We start from the raw sequence: 20,036 nt of genomic DNA on the forward strand, positions 1-20,036 counted from the left end.
AGGTGTGGATCTCCTGCTCTCTGCCAGGTCTGCCTGGGGATCTGACTGGAGGAAGAACGAGAAACCTGTTGAATCTGTTGGGTGAGTAATTCGGCAGCGGCTGAAGCTGTTCATGTGGTGACTGGAAGGCAGGATATTTGGGGGAATGGGGGACGACGATACCCAGGCTGTGGGGGGTGGGAGGGGGCAGGGGGGAGTGGCAGGAGATTGTCCATTTGTCATGCAGACCACCCACTCTCCTTCACCCCCCTTTTCCCAACAATTATCACCTCCATCTAACAATCTAACTATCCCAGCACTGAGTTTGTGTTCCAATTGGTATTAAATGGAGTAGTTCTTGACTGCACCACAATGGTCACTGCACCCCAAAGGTAGCTCATTGTCAGCTGCTTTGATGGAGTGAGGAGGCACCACATAAATGCAAAGGGTTATTTCCAAACAAAAGGGATTTGTGCTGGGGTCAAAGTTTGTGAACGCTGTGTTCGGTTGTGGGCAGCAGAGCTGAGGAAGATTGTAATGACTTTGGCAGCAGTAACCAGAGTGAAACTGGCTTCAAAGGATCAGGACATAAACTTAGCTTGTGTTCCGGTGAGGGTAAAACACTGACGGACGATCCAATCGAGGTGTTTGAGGTGATTACAGAAGTTGACGGGATTGATGGGGAAAGACCATTTCCTCCGGTACGAGGAACAAGTTCAGAACGAGGGGGCAGAACCTTAAAACCCGAGCCAGGCCGATCGGGGGCGATGTCAGGAAGCACTTCACCACACAAAGGGGGGCGGAAATCTGGAACTCTCCCCCCACCCCCCCCACCCCCGCTAAAAGCCGTGGATGCTCGGGGAACCTTCAAGGTCAAGCTTGATTATTGTTGGGGCAAGGGGTATAAGGGATATGGAGCAAAAGTGGGTAAATGGAGTTAAAATACAGATTAATCATGACCTTGTGAAATGGCAGAAAAGTCTCAAGGGGCTGAATTCTCTCCTCCTGTTCCTGTGTAACAGACTCGAGGTGCTGAATGGGCCTCCTTCTGTTCCTGTGTAACAGGCTCAAGGGGCTGAATGGCCTCCTCCTGTCTCTGTGTAACAGGCTCAAGGGGCTGAATGGCCTCCTCCTGTTCCTGTGTAACAGGCTCGAGGGGCTGAATGGCCTCCTCCTGTCTCTGTGTAACAGGCTCAAGGGGCTGAATGGCCTCCTCCTGTCTCTGTGTAACAGGCTCAAGGGGCTGAATGGCCTCCTCCTGTCCCTGTGTAACAGGCTCGAGGGGCTGAATGGGCCTCCTCCAGTTCCTGACTCAAACCTGGTCCTAGCCTTCACCCTTTTTCACATTTTGCTGGGTTCAAGTGGCCTGCTTGTTGTGGGGGCTTCTCGGTAGTTGGGGCAATGTTTGCGTTGGGGTGAGGAGGCTGGATTGAGTGTAAAACCTGCACTGGGATCTGTTGCTTCAGTTACCTGAGGAGTCAGAGAGGAATTTCACAGATTTTCTTTTTGAATATGGGTTTGTGTGTCTCCCAGGAGGTCGCCTGGTTTTTGGGTGTTTTGAGGTTGGGTGTGTGGAGAGTGGTGAGATGGGGTGATTTACAAGGGCATCACAATTGTGTCAGGAAAAGCTAGATGCAGAAGAGGGTATTTTTATGTCCACATTGTCTGCAGCCAAGAGTTTGTGGTGCAGTCACAGCCATTTCCTTCCTCAGTGGTGTAGTCTGTTGCTTTAACTATTTGGGTGTGTATTAGTGTTAGTGTGTGTATTGTGTTTGTGCTTGTTAGTGTTTTAGTATGAATGTCTGCATATTAGAGTTTCTGTGTGTGTTAATGTGTTTCTGTGTTAGTGTCTAACTGTGTGTGTGTGTGTGTGTGTGTGTATTAGAATCACAGGATTGTTACAGTGCAGAAGGAGGGTGTTCAGCCCCTCGTGTCTGCACCGCCTCTCCGAAAGGCATTGTGACTTGGTGCCATTCCCCTGCCTTTTCTCTGTACCCCTGCACATTGTTTCTATTTAAATAATCATCCAATGCCCTCTTGAACGCCTCGATCGAACCTGCCTCCATCACACTCCCAGGCCGTGCATTCCAGACCCGAACCACTCGCTGTGTGAAAAAGTTTTTTCTCACGTCACATTTGATTCTTTTGCAAATCATTTTAAATCTGCGCCCCCCTCGTTCATGATCCTTTTACAAGGGGGAACAGCTTCTCCCTATCCACTCTATCCAGCCCCCTCATGATTTTAAACATCTCTAACAAATTTCCTCTTAGCTGCCTTCTCTCCAAGGAGAACAGTCTCAACTTCTCCAATCTATCCTCATAGCTGAAGTTTCACATCCCTGGAACCATTTTTGTAAACTCCTTCTGCACTGTCTCCAATGTTAGTGTGTTTATGTGTGGTTATTTGTTAATGTGTGTTTCTGTATGTTTTTGTGTGTGTTTCTGGGTGTGTGTGTGTGTTTCTGGGTGTGTGTGTGTGTTTCTGGGTGTGTGTGTGTGTTTCTGGGTGTGTGTGTGTGTTTCTGGGTGTGTGTGTGTGTTTCTGGGTGTGTGTGTGTGTTTCTGGGTGTGTGTGTGTGTTTCTGGGTGTGTGTGTGTGTTTCTGGGTGTGTGTGTGTGTTTCTGGGTGTGTGTGTGTGTTTCTGGGTGTGTGTGTGTGTTTCTGGGTGTGTGTGTGTGTTTCTGGGTGTGTGTGTGTGTTTCTGGGTGTGTGTGTGTGTTTCTGGGTGTGTGTGTGTGTTTCTGGGTGTGTGTGTGTGTTTCTGGGTGTGTGTGTGTGTTTCTGGGTGTGTGTGTGTGTTTCTGGGTGTGTGTGTGTGTGTTTCTGGGTGTGTGTGTGTGTTTCTGGGTGTGTGTGTGTGTTTCTGGGTGTGTGTGTGTGTGTTTCTGGGTGTGTGTGTGTGTGTTTCTGGGTGTGTGTGTGTGTGTTTCTGGGTGTGTGTGTGTGTGTTTCTGGGTGTGTGTGTGTGTGTTTCTGGGTGTGTGTGTGTGTGTTTCTGGGTGTGTGTGTGTGTGTTTCTGGGTGTGTGTGTGTGTGTTTCTGGGTGTGTGTGTGTGTGTTTCTGGGTGTGTGTGTGTGTGTTTCTGGGTGTGTGTGTGTGTGTTTCTGGGTGTGTGTGTGTGTGTTTCTGGGTGTGTGTGTGTGTGTTTCTGGGTGTGTGTGTGTGTGTTTCTGGGTGTGTGTGTGTGTGTTTCTGGGTGTGTGTGTGTGTGTTTCTGGGTGTGTGTGTGTGTGTTTCTGGGTGTGTGTGTGTGTGTTTCTGGGTGTGTGTGTGTGTGTTTCTGGGTGTGTGTGTGTGTGTTTCTGGGTGTGTGTGTGTGTGTTTCTGGGTGTGTGTGTGTGTGTTTCTGGGTGTGTGTGTGTGTGTTTCTGGGTGTGTGTGTGTGTGTTTCTGGGTGTGTGTGTGTGTGTTTCTGGGTGTGTGTGTGTGTGTTTCTGGGTGTGTGTGTGTGTGTTTCTGGGTGTGTGTGTGTGTGTTTCTGGGTGTGTGTGTGTGTGTTTCTGGGTGTGTGTGTGTGTGTTTCTGGGTGTGTGTGTGTGTGTTTCTGGGTGTGTGTGTGTGTGTTTCTGGGTGTGTGTGTGTGTGTGTTTCTGGGTGTGTGTGTGTGTGTGTTTCTGGGTGTGTGTGTGTGTGTGTTTCTGGGTGTGTGTGTGTGTGTTTCTGGGTGTGTGTGTGTGTGTGTTTCTGGGTGTGTGTGTGTGTGTGTTTCTGGGTGTGTGTGTGTGTGTTTCTGGGTGTGTGTGTGTGTGTGTTTCTGGGTGTGTGTGTTTCTGCATGTTTTTGTGTGTTTCTGTGTAAGTGTGTTTCTGTCAACTAACCTGGAGCGATCTGACCGAGTTTCTGTCTGCACACAGGGAGACTGAGTTAATGTGGACCCAACTGAGCTAACGCCCGCTCTGATTGCTGCATTCACACATTGACAACGCGCAGTGTCATTTGACTGTCTGGAAACCTTGTCCGCAGTCTTGCACAGCAGACTTCAATCAACGGGACTGTGCTCATGCCTCTCACACTCCCGGGTCTCACACAAACTGACTCTGGATAGCCTTAAATAAATGACCATCCTTTCAACAGCAAGTTTCTACACCATTTCACACCTTCACAATTCCCCACCCCACCCCACCCCAATACACATTCCTCATGCCTTCTTTCAATGCTGGTCTCCTGGTGGAGAGCAAAGGGAGCTGGGCCACCACCACTGAAAGGATTCATTTGCAAGTGGAAATGTTCACTTCGAGGAAGTAACTAAATTGTCTGCAGTAAGGAAATGCTGAGCAGTCGCAATTGGGAGTTCAATCGTGCTGTAGTGAGAGGAGAGGGTCAGGACCCAAACTCTCATATACACCCGACGCTAATTATAGTCAGCGCAGAGAGTGTGTCACTCTGATAGTGAGCCCAGATTGTGTATTTCTAATAGTGAGCGCAGAGAGTGTGTCACTGTGATAGTGAGCGCAGAGAGTGTGTCACTGTGATAGTGAGCGCAGAGAGTGTGTCACTGTGATAGTGAGCGCAGAGAGTGTGTCACTGTGATAGTGAGCGCAGAGAGTGTGTCACTGTGATAGTGAGCGCAGAGAGTGTGTCACTGTGATAGTGAGCGCAGAGAGTGTGTCACTGTGATAGTGAGCGCAGAGAGTGTGTCACTGTGATAGTGAGCGCAGAGAGTGTGTCACTGTGATAGTGAGCGCAGAGAGTGTGTCACTGTGATAGTGAGCGCAGAGAGTGTGTCACTCTGATAGTGAGCGCAGAGAGTGTGTCACTCTGATAGTGAGCGCAGAGAGTGTGTCACTCTGATAGTGAGCGCAGAGAGTGTGTCACTCTGATAGTGAGCGCAGAGAGTGTGTCACTCTGATAGTGAGCGCAGAGAGTGTGTCACTCTGATAGTGAGCGCAGAGAGTGTGTCACTCTGATAGTGAGCGCAGAGAGTGTGTCACTCTGATAGTGAGCGCAGAGAGTGTGTCACTGTGATAGTGAGCGCAGAGAGTGTGTCACTGTGATAGTGAGCGCAGAGAGTGTGTCACTGTGATAGTGAGCGCAGAGAGTGTGTCACTGTGATAGTGAGCGCAGAGAGTGTGTCACTCTGATAGTGAGCGCAGAGAGTGTGTCACTCTGATAGTGAGCGCAGAGAGTGTGTCACTGATAGTGAGCGCAGAGAGTGTGTCACTGATAGTGAGCGCAGAGAGTGTGTCACTGTGATAGTGAGCGCAGAGAGTGTGTCACTGTGATAGTGAGCGCAGAGAGTGTGTCACTGTGATAGTGAGCGCAGAGAGTGTGTCACTGTGATAGTGAGCGCAGAGAGTGTGTCACTGTGATAGTGAGCGCAGAGAGTGTGTCACTGTGATAGTGAGCGCAGTGAGAAGGTTAAAAGGAGATTTAATAGAGCGGTTCTAAATTGTGAGGGGTTTTGATAAAGTAAATTAGGAGAAACTGTTCCCAGTGGCAGGAGGGTCAGCAACCAGAGGAGACTGATTGGGTAAGTGACAAAAAATCTGAGTGAAATAAATCTTTTTCTTACATATAGTGTTGTGATCCAGCTGGTCCTGAAGGGCAGCAGATAGATGGGAACACCACCACCTGGAAGTTCCCCTCCAAGTCACTCACCACCCTGACTTGGAAATATATCGGCCGTTCCTTCACTGTCACTGGGTCAAAATCCTGGAATTCCCTCCCTAACAGCACTGTGGGTGTACCTACACCACATGGGCTGCAGTTACCACCTTCTCAAGGGCAACTAGGGGTGGGCAATAAATACTGGCCCAGCCAGCGAAGCCCCACATCCCCGTGAACAAATAAATATAAAAAAACAACCTGGAATGCGCTGCCTGAAAGGGCAGTGGAAGCAGATTCAATCATAACTTTCAAAAGAGAATTGGGTAAATAAGTGAGGGGGAAAATTTTACACAGCTGTGGGGAAAGAGCAGGGCAGGAGTGGGACTAATTGGACAGATGTTTGAAATAACTGGCACAGGCACAGTGGGCAGAATGGCCTCCTTCTGTGCTGCACGATTCTATGAATATTGTTCACTGAAATGAAAGGTATCATACCAGGGGCATTGCTCCCATAGGAAATAGGAACAAGAGGAGGCCATTCAGCCCATCGAACCTGCTCAGCCATTCAAACAGATCATGGCTGATCATCTACCCCAACACCATTTTTCCCACTATCCCCATATCCCTTGATGTCACTAGTCTCCAGAAAGCTATCGATCTCTGTTTTGAACATGTTCAATGACTGAGTTTCCACAGCCCTCTGGGGTAGAGAATTCCAAAGATTCACCACCCTCTGAGTGAAGAAATTCCTCCTCATCTCAGCCCTGAAGGGCCTGACTGTGCCCCCTGGTTCTAGACTCACCAGCCAGGGAAACATCCTATCCACATCTACCCTGTCAGGCCCTGTAAGAATTGTGTGTGTTCCAAGAGTTGGGAAGTTAGGAATAAGGAGAGTGGGATTGTAAAACTAATTCCTAGGGAAGGACATTGAAACAGATGCTGTAATGGGTTCAAAGATAATTTAATGTAATGCAGGAGTAGGATTGGATTGTGGATGTGGTAAGAAGTCCGTTCAGTTGGGGGTTATCAGAAAAGACTGAGTTTGTTGGAAACTGATAGCTTGTTCACACTCCCAATAATAAAAATTATTGGTGGGGGCCAATAATAAAAATTATTGGTGGGGGCTGATTGAAGATCTGAATTCAGGATGGTGACTGAGACCGGGACTCAATGGGACTGGGACCCGATGAGACCGGGACCCGATGAGACCGGGACCCAATGAGACTGGGACTCTCCCTCTGCCTCCTCCTTCTCTTCCCCGCACTTGCACCATCCAAGAATTTGTTTCTGCTCGGATTTCCCTTTTAGAAACAGACAGGCTGGGGGGGCAGTGGGTGGGGGAGCCCAGAACTGAACACTCGATATGGTGGCTCGGGGCAGGGTAACCGTGGTAAGTAGAGCCAAGGTAACTAGAGATCCCTGACATCTCTCCTGTCACCGCAGCTGAAATGTCTTTCAATAATCTCCTTCCTCTGGTATCCCTAGTCGCAGAGCATGGGTTACAATGGGAAGTGGAGAATGGCACTTAGCTTACCACTGCCTAGGTTCAGGTGGCTTACCAATCAGATTCGGAAGACACTGAGTTAGACTTGCTTAAGTTTTCTCCAAAATATTCTAAGCACCAAGTGGCAAAGCACAACAAATCTTGTGAAGCCTCACTAAACAGCTCCTTCATCCTGAGAAGGTGCTCCTCCATTCGCCCATTGATAGTTGTGGCACTGCGCTAATGTCCGAGATCATGAGGCCCTGTGTCCAGTCCCTGTTACCGGGCAACACTGCATTTCCGTCCTTGATAAACCCTTGCTGAGCACTGGAGGCTTCCGACAGAATGGTACAAGCAGCTCTTATTTGGCCGGGTTGGCTTATTGTGGCTGTGAGGGACGCAAGCATCTGTCCGAGCGTTGGCCATGGGAACTCCTGCTCCATCACCTGAAGGTGACTTGAAATTAAGTGCTGTGTCTAACTGGGTCAGGAGCGGACTGTGTCTTTGCAATTGTCCCTCCCCCGCCCCCTGCCTCCCATCGCTCAGTAAGATTGCTCCAGAGTCACTGACAAAATGCAAATCACAAAACAGGCCTGTTCTTGTCAGAATGTCTGTTGCGATTTTTAACCTTCTCTCCTGCCAGTTCTCTAGAGAGAAAGGGTAGACGTTAGTTTGGGGAGAAATAAAGAGATAATTCAACCAAAAGAAATATTGAATGATACCCTTCACTTTCTGACCTCACAGTGAATAAGAATCCCCTCCTCGCGGTGTCACCACAGAGTAACCTTTGAACTCCGATGTTCCGGTCAAAGATGTCGAGTGGGCTGTTAGTGTAAAGGCATAGCTGCTAGTCTAGCAGAAACCCAATGCTGACTGTCATCAAATAGCTCCAGTTGTCCATTTGTGTCTGGCTTTTGTCTTCCCAAAGCTTTGATGAAGCAGCAGTCAGTGCAACTTAGACCTCAAACAGGGCCAGCGTTAGACTATTATTACAGGGTGTCCTAGTCACTAATACTTGTGTTTAGTTGTCTCCTTGTTAATGTCACATGTCTTTGTAACTGTGCAATTTGCTGTGTTAGTACTGACAGCGCTCCAAATAACTTGTCCCATGTTGTAGATGGTAATTTATTTTATCTGGGTGAGTCTCTGAAGGATTCCTCTCAGCCCCACCTCCTCCCTCCCCATCAATGTCAAGTGCGTATCCTAAACTGTGCAGCCTGTATTCCAGTGGACTTCACCTCAACCCCACATCCTCACTAATTGGTCAGGGTAATTGTTGAATCAAAGTCGTTGCAACAGTCTCGTAAATCTCCATTGTCTATTAGATAATCATAGAATGATACAACACAGAGAGAGGCCATTCAGCCCATTGTGACAGTCATACAAACAAGATAATGTTTGTAATCTGTTTTTAGTGAAGTTGGTTGAGGGATAAATATTGACCGAGGCAGTAAGGAGAACTCCTGTGCTCTTCGTCAAATAGTAGCTGTGGGATCTTTGTGTACACCCAAGAGGACAGACAGCACCTCAATGTAACATTTCACCCAGAAGGCAGCATCTCTGACAATGCAGAGCGCCCTCAGTACTGACCCTCCGACAGCGCAGAGCACTCTCAGCACTGACCCTCCGACAGTGCAGCACTCCCTCAGTACTGACCCTCTAACAGTGCAGCACTCCCTCAGTACTGATCCTCTGACAGTGCAGCACTCCCTCAGTACTGACCCTCTGACAGTGCAGCACTCCCTCAGTATTGGAGACACAACCGACAATGGTGAAGCAAGAGGCCAGAATGGGAGGAGCGTAGACAGCTCAGAGGATTGTGGGGCTGTTACAGAGATTGGGAGGGGTGAGACAATGGAGAGGTTTGAAAACGAGGATGAGAATTTTAGAAGTGAATGTTGTCAGACCAGGTGCCAAGACCAGGTCAATGATCAGAGGGAACGATGGATGATTGGGACTTGGTACGAGTGAAAACGTGGACAGCAGAGCTAAAGAAGCTCATGACTACAGAGGGTGGAAGATGGGAAGCTGAGTGGGAAGGTGTTAGATTCCGGTTTTACACATGTAAGATTTAGCTGAGTCTTGCCGCAGTTATTGAAGGGATGGTCATTAAGGAGTTGGTTCGCTGATTCTGTAAAGGGGTTGGGTTAATGTCCAAGGCACTTGTGTTCCTGCACTCTGCATCCTGCCAATCTTACTTCAGATCCCTCACACCTTAAAGTTCATAAGTGGTCAGCCAGAACTATCCAAGACATTTGGAGAAGGTGTTTCTACTAATGAGGGGTGTCCATAGTAAGGGTACATAAATATAAAATAGTCCCTAATAAATTCAAGAAGGAATCAGAGAGAAATTCTTTTACCCACAGAGAGGTCACAATGTGGAATTCACTACAACCTGGAATGATTGAGGCAAATGCCCGAAATGCTTAATAAGGGAGAAGGGAACAGAAGGAAAGTTAGACATGTTGCCGAAGTTTCTCATCTTGCACTCATCAGGACAAATGCAAGAATGTCAAATTTCAAACAATCACAATTTATGCCAAAGGAGAAAAGGATGCTGATAGGTTGGCAAGTTATCTCTGATTGGCTGAGGCATTACCATGGAGAATGGGCCGTGCAGGGACCCGTTCTCTGCAAACAAAAGGAATATGTTCAAGCCTTGCGCCTTTTTGGAATTACCTGGGAGCTTGGGGAGCCCTTGGTTGCCCGTTGCTTTCTCCATGACAACACTTTGGCTAATCAGGGTTGACCTGCCAACCAACCAGCACTCTTTTCTCAGGTGGTACAAAGGTTTAGCAATATCTGTCTTGCTTTTAGTAGATCTACTTTATGCTGTCATATTTTCTTGAGTCCAAGAACACACAGGAACACAAAAAATAGGAGCAGGAGTAGGCCATTTGGCCCTTCAAACCTGCTCCCCCATCCAGTGCGATCATGGCTGATCTTTTGCCTCAACTCCACTTCTTGCCCACTCCCCATATCCCTTAATTCCCTGAGAGACCAAAAATCTGTCTGTCCCAGCCTGAAATGTATTCAATGATGGAGCATCCACAACCCTCTGAGGCAGAGAATTCCAAAGATTCACAACCCTTTGAGTGAAGAAATTGCCCCTCATCTCAGTCCTAAATGATCGGCTTCTTATCCTGAGACTGTGTCCCCGTGTTTTAGATTCCCCGCCCAATGGAAACAATCTCTCAGCGTTTACCCTGTCAAACCCCCGTCAGAATCCTGTATGTCTCAATGAGATCGCCTCTCATTCTTCTAAACGCCAGAGAACATAGACCCGATTTGCTCAGCCTCTCATCACAGGGCAACCAGTTTTGAAGACACTGCCTACCTGTTGTGATGGTTTGAAATTTGGCATTCTTGCATTTGTCCGGATGAGCGCGAGACGAAAAACTTCAACAACTCGTCTCTCTTTCAACAATATTCAAGTTCTGTACCACAGAGTGTCAGAAAGATATGTTGATAAGGAGAGATGAAGTAGGGTGGGAGGAGGCTTGTTTCTGTGCTGTAAAATTCTACAACACTCTTGAGTTTAAACACAAAGAACTGAAAAACGGAGGAAGAGAAAACAATTAGAGGAATGTTCCAGTGGCTTGTAAGCCTTTGCAATTGAATCAAGAGTGAGGCTCTCTCTCTAACATCGCCCACCCACTCTTCCCTCTCAGCCTAACCAGCTGACATGTAACTTTTAAAGTTCTGACATACACAGCAATCAAGAGAGACATTAAAGTATAGGGAATCATTTATTTCAAAAGGTGGGAGTGAAAGGTAGAGGAGTAAAACTTGACGTTTTTGCTGCTCTTGAAGGCAGTGTCTTCAAAACTGACCCGAGAGAACATCACAGCATAAAATAGATCGACTGAAAATGAGGATGTTCTGGCTAAACTTTGACCAAACACTGGTCATGCCCCATCTGGAGGATTGCGTCCAATTCTGGGCTCCACACGTTAGGAGGGGTCTCAAGGCCTTTGGAGAGGGTGCGGAGGAGATTTTACTAGAAAGGGACCAGAGATGAGGGACTTCAGTTAATGTGGAGAGACTGGAGGAGCCGGGATTGTTCTCCTTAGAGCGGAGAAGGTTAAGGGGGAGATTTAATGGAGGCGTTCAAAAATGACCAAAGGCTTTAATAAAGTAGGCAGGTGGAACTGTTTCCACTGGCAGAAGGGTAGGTGACCAGAGGACACGATGTAAGGGAACTGGCAAAAGAACCAGAGGGGGAGATGAGGAGAATTTTTTTTTTAAACAGCGAGTTGTTGTGATCCGGAATGCGCTGCCTGAAGTGGAGGTAGATGATAACTTTCCAAAGGGAATCGGATAAATAGCTGAAAAGGAGAAAATTGCTGTTGGGAAAGAGTGAGGGGGGAGTGGGACTAATTGGGTAACTCTTATCCAAGATCCAGCAAGTATGATGATAGTATCCACAAAGTATGATGGGCTGAATGGCCTCCTTCTGTGCGGTGCCATTCTATGATTCTACCAAAACAGCATCAGCTGCAATCTTTTTTTTATTTTCCTCTTTCAATCCTCATTCTCCAACCGTGCCAAACCTAGCAGGGTACAATCTGTTAGTGATGTCTTTCGTGGGCTTATAGTCTCCTGCTGCGTAACCTTTTAAGAAATGCTTTAGTAAAGTGAAAATGTTTGAGAGGTGTTAACCCGTGAATACTTACAATATATTTATGTAATTTTTAATGTTATTACACACAAGGACTTGTCACTGTTTTTAAGGAAACGGTTTGGTGATGATGATGGGTTGGGGGGTCAGGAGCTAGGTTTTACACTCTGACCCATTGTCCTTTGGGAAGAGTTGTGAGAAACAGAGCACGAACCAAAGGCTAATATTCAAAATGCAGTGTGAAATGTTCAATTCCACCAGATGCTGCTGGTTCTATCTGAATTGTAATGAGCATCTTGGAGGTCTGGGAGTCCATGTGATGTGGTTTGTTTTTGTGTAAAGTGTGTTGGTGTGAACCTGGTATTAGCTTCATACCTCCTACCTGTCAATAGGGCTGAGTTTGTGCAATGCTTTGCTTGCCATTCCTCTCTCTTTCTCTCCATGTTTTTTTGGTGTATAGAATCTTGTCTGTGGAGATACAGTGACTATTTGTAAGAGAAAAACACCGTTTTCAAGCAAAGCAAAACCCAATAAAATAATTGAAAACAGCAGACAAAACACACTGGTGTGATTTCTTACATCTATTCGTAGGAATAAAAACCTAGTAAGACAAACATGGTTCACCTCAGCTCTGAGAGCGATCTCACTCCCTGCCTCTGAGCTTTGCATCTAACTACCAATCATCAGTCACTATCTATCAGTCACCAATCATTACCAACCATCCATCATCCACTAATCATTATCAACCAATCATTAACAACCATCCATCATCCACTAATCATTATCAACCAATCATTAACAACCATTGATCATCCACTAATCATTATCCACCAATCATTAACAACCATCCATCAGCCACTAATCATTATCAACCAATCATAATCAACCATCCATCAGTCACTATCCATTATCCACCAATCATTAACGACCATCCATTACCCACCGATCATCAGCCACCTATTATCTACCAATCATCATCTACATATCATCCCCCAATCATATCAACCATCCATTATCCACCAATCATCATTCGCCTATCATCTACCAATCATCATCCACATATCATCTACCAGTCAGCATCCCAAATTCCCAATGAAATAAGAAAGAAAGCTCACAATGATTAGTCAACAATAGCTGGGGTCTGGAGGAAGATTCCATGAGTGATGTGCTGAGATGCATGTTTGACTATATTCCCTCTCTTTTATCTTATATTCCTCCGGCAGTGCAGCACTCCCTCGGCACTGACCCTCTGACAGTGCAGCACTCCCTCAGCACTGACCCTCTGACAGTGCAGCACTCCCTCATTAATGACACTCTGACAGTGCAGTACTCCCTCAGTATTGACCCTCCAGCAGTGCAGCACTCCCTCAGTATTGACCCTCCAGCAGTGCAGCACTCCCTCAATACTCACCCTTTAACAGTGTAACACTCCTTCAATTCTGACCCTCTGACAGTGCGGCACTCCCTCAGTACTCACCCTCTGACAGAGCAGCACTCCCTCAGTACTGACCCTCTGACAGTGCAACTAACACTCCTTCAATTCTGACCTACCGACAGTGCAGCGCTCCCTCAGCACTGACCCACCAACAGTGTAGGACTCCCTCAGTACTGACCCTCCCACAGTGCAGTACTCCCTTGGTACTGACCCTCTGACGGTGCAGCACTCCCTCAGTACTGACCCTCTGACAGTGTAACACTCCCTCAGTACTGACCCTCTGACAGTGCGGCACTCCCTCAGTACTTACCCTCTGATAGTGAAGCACTCCCTCAGTACTGACCCTCTGACAGTGCAGCACTCCCTCAGTACTTACCCTCTGACAGTGCAGCACTCCCTCAGTACTGATCTTCTGACAGTGCAGTGCTCCCTCAGTATTGATCTTCTGACAGTGCAGCGCTCCCTCAGTACTGATCTTCTGACAGTGCAGCGCTCCCTCAGTACTGATCTTCTGACAGTGCAGCGCTCCCTCAGTACTGACCCTCTGACAGTGCAGCACTCCCTCAGTACTGACCCTCTGACAGTGCAGCACTCCCTCAGTACTGACCCTCTGACAGTGCAGCACTCCCTCAGTACTGACCCTATGACAGTGCAGCACTCCCTCAGTACTGACCCTCTGACAGTGTGGCCCACCCTCAGTTTAAATTGTCCGACAGTGCAGTACTCACGCTGAGGGTGCAGTGCTCCCTCAGTACCAACCCTCAGCAGTGCAACAGTCCCTCAGTTGAGATCCTCCGACAGTGCAGCGCTCCCTCAGTACTGACCCTCTGGCAGTGCAGCACTCCTTCAATTCTAACCTTCCAACAGTGCAGCACTCCCTCGGTACTGACCTCTTACAGTGCAGCGCTCCCTCAGTACTGACCCTCTGACAGTGCAGCGCTCCCTCAGTACTGACCCTCTGACAGTGCAGCACTCCCTCAGTACTGATCTTCTGACAGTGCAGCACTCCCTCAGTACTGATCTTCTGACAGTGCAGCACTCCCTCAGTACTGATCTTCTGACAGTGCAGCTCTCCCTCAGTACTTACCCTCCCACAGTGCAGCACTCCCTCGTTACTGACCCTCTGACAGTGTAGCACTCCCCTAGTACTTACCACCGGACAGTGCAGCGCCCTCTCATTACTGACCCTCTAACAGTGCAGCACTCCCTCAGTACTGATACTCTGACAATGCAGCGCATCCTCAGTACTGACCCTCCGACAGTGCAGCGCTCCCTCAGTACTGACCCTCCGACAGTGCAGCACTCCCTCGGTACTGAACCTCTGACAGTGCAGCACTCCCTCAGTACTGACCCTCTGACAGTGCAGCACTCCCTCGGTACTGACCCTCTGACAGTGCAGCACTCCCTCAGTACTGACCCTCTGACAGTGCAGCACTCCCTCAGTTCTGACCCTCCCACAGTGCAGCACTCCCTCAGTACTGACCCTTTGACTGCAGTGCTCCCTCAGTACTGATCCTCTGACAGTGCAGCACTGCCTCAGTACTGACCCTCTGACAGTGCAGCGCTCCCTCAGTACTGACCCTCCCACAGTGCAGCACTCCCTCGGTACTGATCCTCTGGCAGTGTGGCCCACCCTCAGTACTAACTGTCCAACAGTACAGTACTTCCTCAGTACTCGCGCTGAGAGTGCAGTGCTCTCTCAGTATCAACCCTCAGCAGTGCAACAGTCCCTCAGTTGAGATCCTCCGACATTGCAGCGCTCCCTCAGTACTGACCCTCTGACAGTGCAGCGCTCCCTCAGTACTGACCCTCTGACAGTGCAGCACTCCCTCAGTACTGACCCTCTGACAGTGCAGCACTCCCTCAGTACTGACCCTCTGACAGTGCAGCACTCCCTTGGTACTGACCCTCCCACAGTGCAGCACTCCCTCAGTACTGACCCTCTGACAGTGCAGCACTCCCTCAGTACTGACCCTCTGACAGTGCAGCACTCCCTCATTACTGACCCTCTGACAGTGCAGCACCGCCTCAGTACTCACCCTCTGACAGGTCAATTGACACTCCTTCAATTCTGACCTACCGACAGTCCAGCGCTCCCACAGTACTGACCCTCTGACAGCACAACACTCCCTCGTTACTGACCCTCTGACAGTGTGGCCCACCCTCAGTACTAACTGTCCGACAGTGCAGTACTCCCTCAGTACTCGCACTGAGAGTGCTGTGCTCCCTCAGTACCAACCTTCAGCAGTGCAACAGTCCCTCAGTTGAGATCCTCCGACAGTGAAGCGCTCCCTCAGTACTGACCCTCTGACAGTGCAGCACTCCCTCAGTACTGACCCTCTGACAGTGCAGCACTCCCTCAGTACTGACCCTCTGAAAGCGCAGCGCTCCCTCAGTACTGACCCTCTGACAGTGCAGCACTCCCTCGGTACTGACCCTCTGACAGTGCAGCACTCCCTCAGTACTGACCCTCTGACAGTGCAGCACTCCCTCAGTACTGACCCTCTGACAGTGCAGCACTCCCTCAGTACTGACCCTCTGACAGTGCAGCACTCCCTCAGTACTGACCCTCTGACAGTGCAGCACTCCCTCAGTACTGAGCCTCTGACAGTGCAGCACTCCCTGCGTTCTGACCCTCTGACAGTGCAGCACTCCCTCAGTACTCTTCACTCCTCCATGCACCCTTAATTTTTCCTGTGTTCCGTCCTTCTCTTTCTCTGTTGCTGTGACCTCCTCCAGTCCTACAACCCCCTGTGATCTCTGTGCACCTCTAATTGTGGCCTCTTGTCCCTTCTCTCCCTTGCGCCACCATTGCTGGCTGTGCCTTCCTCTGCCTGGGCTCTAAACTCTGGAATTCCTTCCCTAATCCTCTCCACCTCCCTCTCTCCTCCTCTGAGACGCTCCTTTGACCAAGATTGTGGTTTCCTTCCCTGGTATCTCCTCACGTGACTCAATATCAAATCTTTGACTGGTGGCCTTGCTGTTAAGCAGTTTAGGGACATTTTACCACATCGGTGGTGCTATATAAATGCGAGTTTGTTGTTTTGTCACGTTGTGCTTCCTGTGTATCCCTGTTGTGTTCCAGGCCGACGTGATGACCAGACGCTGACAATCCTGGCTCCGGCACGGGATATTACGGTTAATGCCGGGGAATCGGCCTGCTTCGAGTGCGAGATCCGGGGGCCTCCCGACGTTGACGTTGACTGGCTAACCAATGGGAAGCTGGTCCAGCCTGCGCTGCTCAACTGCAAGATGCTCTTTGATGGCAAGAAGTGCAAGTTGCTCCTCAACTCAGTCCACGAAGATGACACAGGAGTTTACACCTGCAAGCTTAGCACGGCAAAAGGTGAGCCACGGGCTCCTGGACCCAGAACATACAAACATACATACGCAGTAGGAGCAAGAGTAGGCCATTCGGCCCCTCAAGCCTGCTCCTCCATTTGGTAAGAGCAAGCCTGATCTGATTGTGGCCTTAACTCCACCCTCCTGCTTACCCTCTATAGCCCTTGACTCCATTGCTAGTCAAGAATCTATCTCACTCAGCCTTGAAAATATTCATTGACACTGCCTCCTCTGCTCTCTGGAGAAGAGAATTCCACCAACTCATGACTCAGAGAAAAGATTTCTCCTCATCCCCATCTTAAATGGGAGACCCCTTCTTTTTAAACTGTGTCCCCTGGTTCTAGTCTCTCCTAAAAGAGGAAATATCCACTCAGCATCCACCCTGTCAATCCCCCCACCCCTCAGGATCTTATATGTTTCAATAAGATCACCTCTCATTCTTCTAAACTCCAATGGGTAAAGGCCCAGCCTGCCCAACCTTTCCTCATAGGATCACCCCCACATTCCAAGAATGAGTTGAGTGAACCTTCTCTGAACTGCTTCAAACACAGTTATATCCTTTCTTAAATGAGGAGACCAAAACTGTACACGTTACCCCACATGTGGTCATACAAATTTACGAATAAGGAGCAGGGATAGGCCACTCGGCCCCTCGAGCCTGCTCCACCATTCAATAAGATCATGGCTGATCTGATTGTAACCTCAGCCCCACATTCCCACCGACCCCCGATAACCTTTCACCTCCTTGTTAATCAAGAATCTATCTAGCTCTCCCTTAAAAATATTCAAAGACCCTGCTTCCACTGTCTTTTGAGGAAGAAAGTTCCAAAGACTCACAACACTCAGAGAGAAAAAATTTCTCCTCATCTCTGTCTTAAATGGTCGACCCCTTATTTTTAAACAGTGACCCCTAGTTCTAGATTCTCCCACAAGACGAAACATCCTCTCCACATCCACCCTGTCAAGACCCCTCAGGATCTTAAAGGTTTCAGTTAAGTCACTCTTACTCTTCTAAACTCCAGTGGATACAAGCCTAACCTGTCCAGCCTTTCCTCATAAGGCAACCCGCCCATTCCTGGTATTAGTTTAGTAAACCTTCTCTCAGCTGCTTCTAATGTATTTACATCTTGCTTTAAATAAAGAAACCAGTACTGTACACAGTGCTCCAGATGTGGTTTCATCAGTGCCCTGTACAACTGAAGCATAAGCTCCCTACTTTTGTATTCAATTCCCCTTGCAATAAATGATAACATTCTATTAGCTTTCCGAATTACTTGCTGGACCTGCATACTAACCTTTTGTGATTAATGCACTAGGACACCCAGATCCCTCTGAATCTCAGAGCTCTTCAATCTCTCACCATTTAGATAATATGCTTCTTTTTTATTCTTCCTGCCAAACTGAACAATTTCACATTTGCCCACATTATGCTCCATTTGGCAGATCTTTGATCTTTTCCCACTTACTTAAACTATCTACATCACTTTGTTGCCTCCATATGCTCTCTTCACAATTTACTTTCCCGCCTATCTTTGTGTTGTCAGCAAATTTAACAACCATTCCTTCATCCCTTCATCCAAGTCATTTATATAAATTGTATAAAAGTTAAGGTCCCAGCACTGATCCCTGTAGCACACCACACGTCACATCCCAACAACCAGAAAAAGACACATTTATGCCAACGCTCTGCTTCCTGTTAGCCAGCCAATCTTCTATCCATGCCAATATGTTACCCCCTACACCATGAGCTTTTATTTTCTGCAATAACCTTTGATGTGGCACTTTATCAAATGCCTTCTGGAAATCTAAGTACATCCAACGGTTCCCCTTTATCCATTGCACATGTGACTCCTTCAAAGAACTCCAATAAATTGGTTAAACATGATTTTCCTTTCACAAAACCATGTTGACTCTGCCTGATGACCTTGAATTTTTCTAAGTGCCCTGCCATAACATCTTTAATAATAGCTTCTAACATTTCCCCTATGTTAGGCTAACCGGCCTATAGTTTCCTGCTCTCTGTCTCCCTCCCTTTTTGAATAGAGTTATATTTGCTATTTTCCAATCTAATGGACCCTTTCCCTAATCTAGGGAATTTTGGAAAATTAAAACCAGTGCATCAACTATCTCACCAGCCACTTCTTTCAAGACCTTAGGGTGAAGTCCATCCGGACCTGGGGATTTGTAAGCCCGCAGCCCCAACAATTTACTCAATACCACTTCCCTGGTGATTGTAATTTTCCCGAGTTCCTCCCTCCCTCCCATTTCCTGGTTTACAGCTATTTCCGGGATGTTACTTGTTTCCTCTATAGTGCAGACTGAAGTAAAATACCTGTTTAATTCATCCGCAATCTCCCTACTTTCCATTATCAATTCCCCAGATGCATTTTCTATAGGACCAACTCTCACTTTGTTAACTCTTTTCTTATTTAAATATCTATAGAAACTCTTACTACTAGTCTTTATGTTACTAGTTAGCTTTCTGTTATACTCTAATTCTTCCCTCCTTATTAATGTTTTGTCATTCTTTGCTGTTTTTTATATTCTTTCCAATCTTCTGACCTGCCACCCCTCTTTGCATAATTATATGCTTTTACTTTAAGTTTGATACTGTCCTAAATGTCCTATACGGCTGCAGTAAACCTTCCCTGTTTTTATATTCCATTCTCCTTGCAATAAATGCCAACATTCCATTTCCCTTCCTAATCACTTGCTGAACCTGCAGACTAACTTTTCCTGATTCATATGCCAGGACACCCAGATCCCTCTGTACCTCAGAGTTCTGCAATCCCTCTCTATTTAAACAATTTGCTGCCTTTCAATTCTTCCTGGCAAAGTGAACGAGTTCACATTATCCCATGTTATACTCCATCTGCCAAATTTTTGCCAACTCACTTAACCCGTCTATGTACCTTTACAGACTCTTTATGTCCTTGTCACAATATCAGAAATCAGAGAAGACCATACGGCCCATCGAGCCTGCTGCACCATTTAATACCTTCATGGTTGATCTTCAGCCTGAACTCCACTTTCCCGCCCCCATCCACATATCCCTTAATTCCCTGAGAGACCAAAAATCTGTCTGTCTCAGCCTTAAACATATTCAACAGTGGAGCATCCACAACCCTCTGGGGTAGAGAATTCCAAAGATTCACAAGCCTCTGGGTGAAGAAATTTCTCTGCATCTCAGTCCTAAATGATCCTGAGACTGTGCCCTCTCGTTCTATATTCTCCAGCCAGGGTATCTCCCCTGTCGAGCCCCTTCAGAATCTTGTATGTTTCAATGAGATCACCTCTCATCCTTCTAAACTCCAGGGAACATAGACCTAATTTACTCAGCCTCTTACCATATGACAACTTGCTGGGAAAATGGGGGCAGGTTAGTTCAGTTGGCTGGATGGCAGTGATGCCAACAGCGCGGGTTCAATTCCCGTACTGGCTGAGGTCATCGATGAAGGCCCTGCCTTCTCAACCTCGCCCCTTACCTGAGGTGTGGTGACCCTCAGATTAAACTCACCACCGGTCATCTCTCTCTGAGAGAGCAGCCAATGATCCTCTGGGACTCCAGTGACCTTTGCTTCACTAGCTGGGAGAGTAACGTAGGCTTTATACTGCCAGTCAATTTGA

The 20,036-nt window shown here is 47.7% G+C and overlaps 1 protein-coding gene across 1 annotated transcript in view; it reads left to right on the forward strand.

Annotated features, from left to right (window-relative positions):
* Positions 1–20,036, forward strand: part of spega (striated muscle enriched protein kinase a) — a 1,124,881-nt gene that overhangs the window by 620,919 nt on the left and 483,926 nt on the right. Inside the window, exon 11 of the mRNA XM_078551317.1 lies at positions 16,153–16,413. Coding sequence (XP_078407443.1) covers positions 16,153–16,413 — 261 coding nt within the window. The remainder of the gene's footprint in view (positions 1–16,152; positions 16,414–20,036) is intronic.

The sequence above is a fragment of the Cetorhinus maximus genome, chromosome 11 (genome assembly GCF_964194155.1).
Source record: "Cetorhinus maximus chromosome 11, sCetMax3.hap1.1, whole genome shotgun sequence".
Taxonomy (NCBI): Eukaryota; Metazoa; Chordata; class Chondrichthyes; order Lamniformes; family Cetorhinidae; genus Cetorhinus; species Cetorhinus maximus.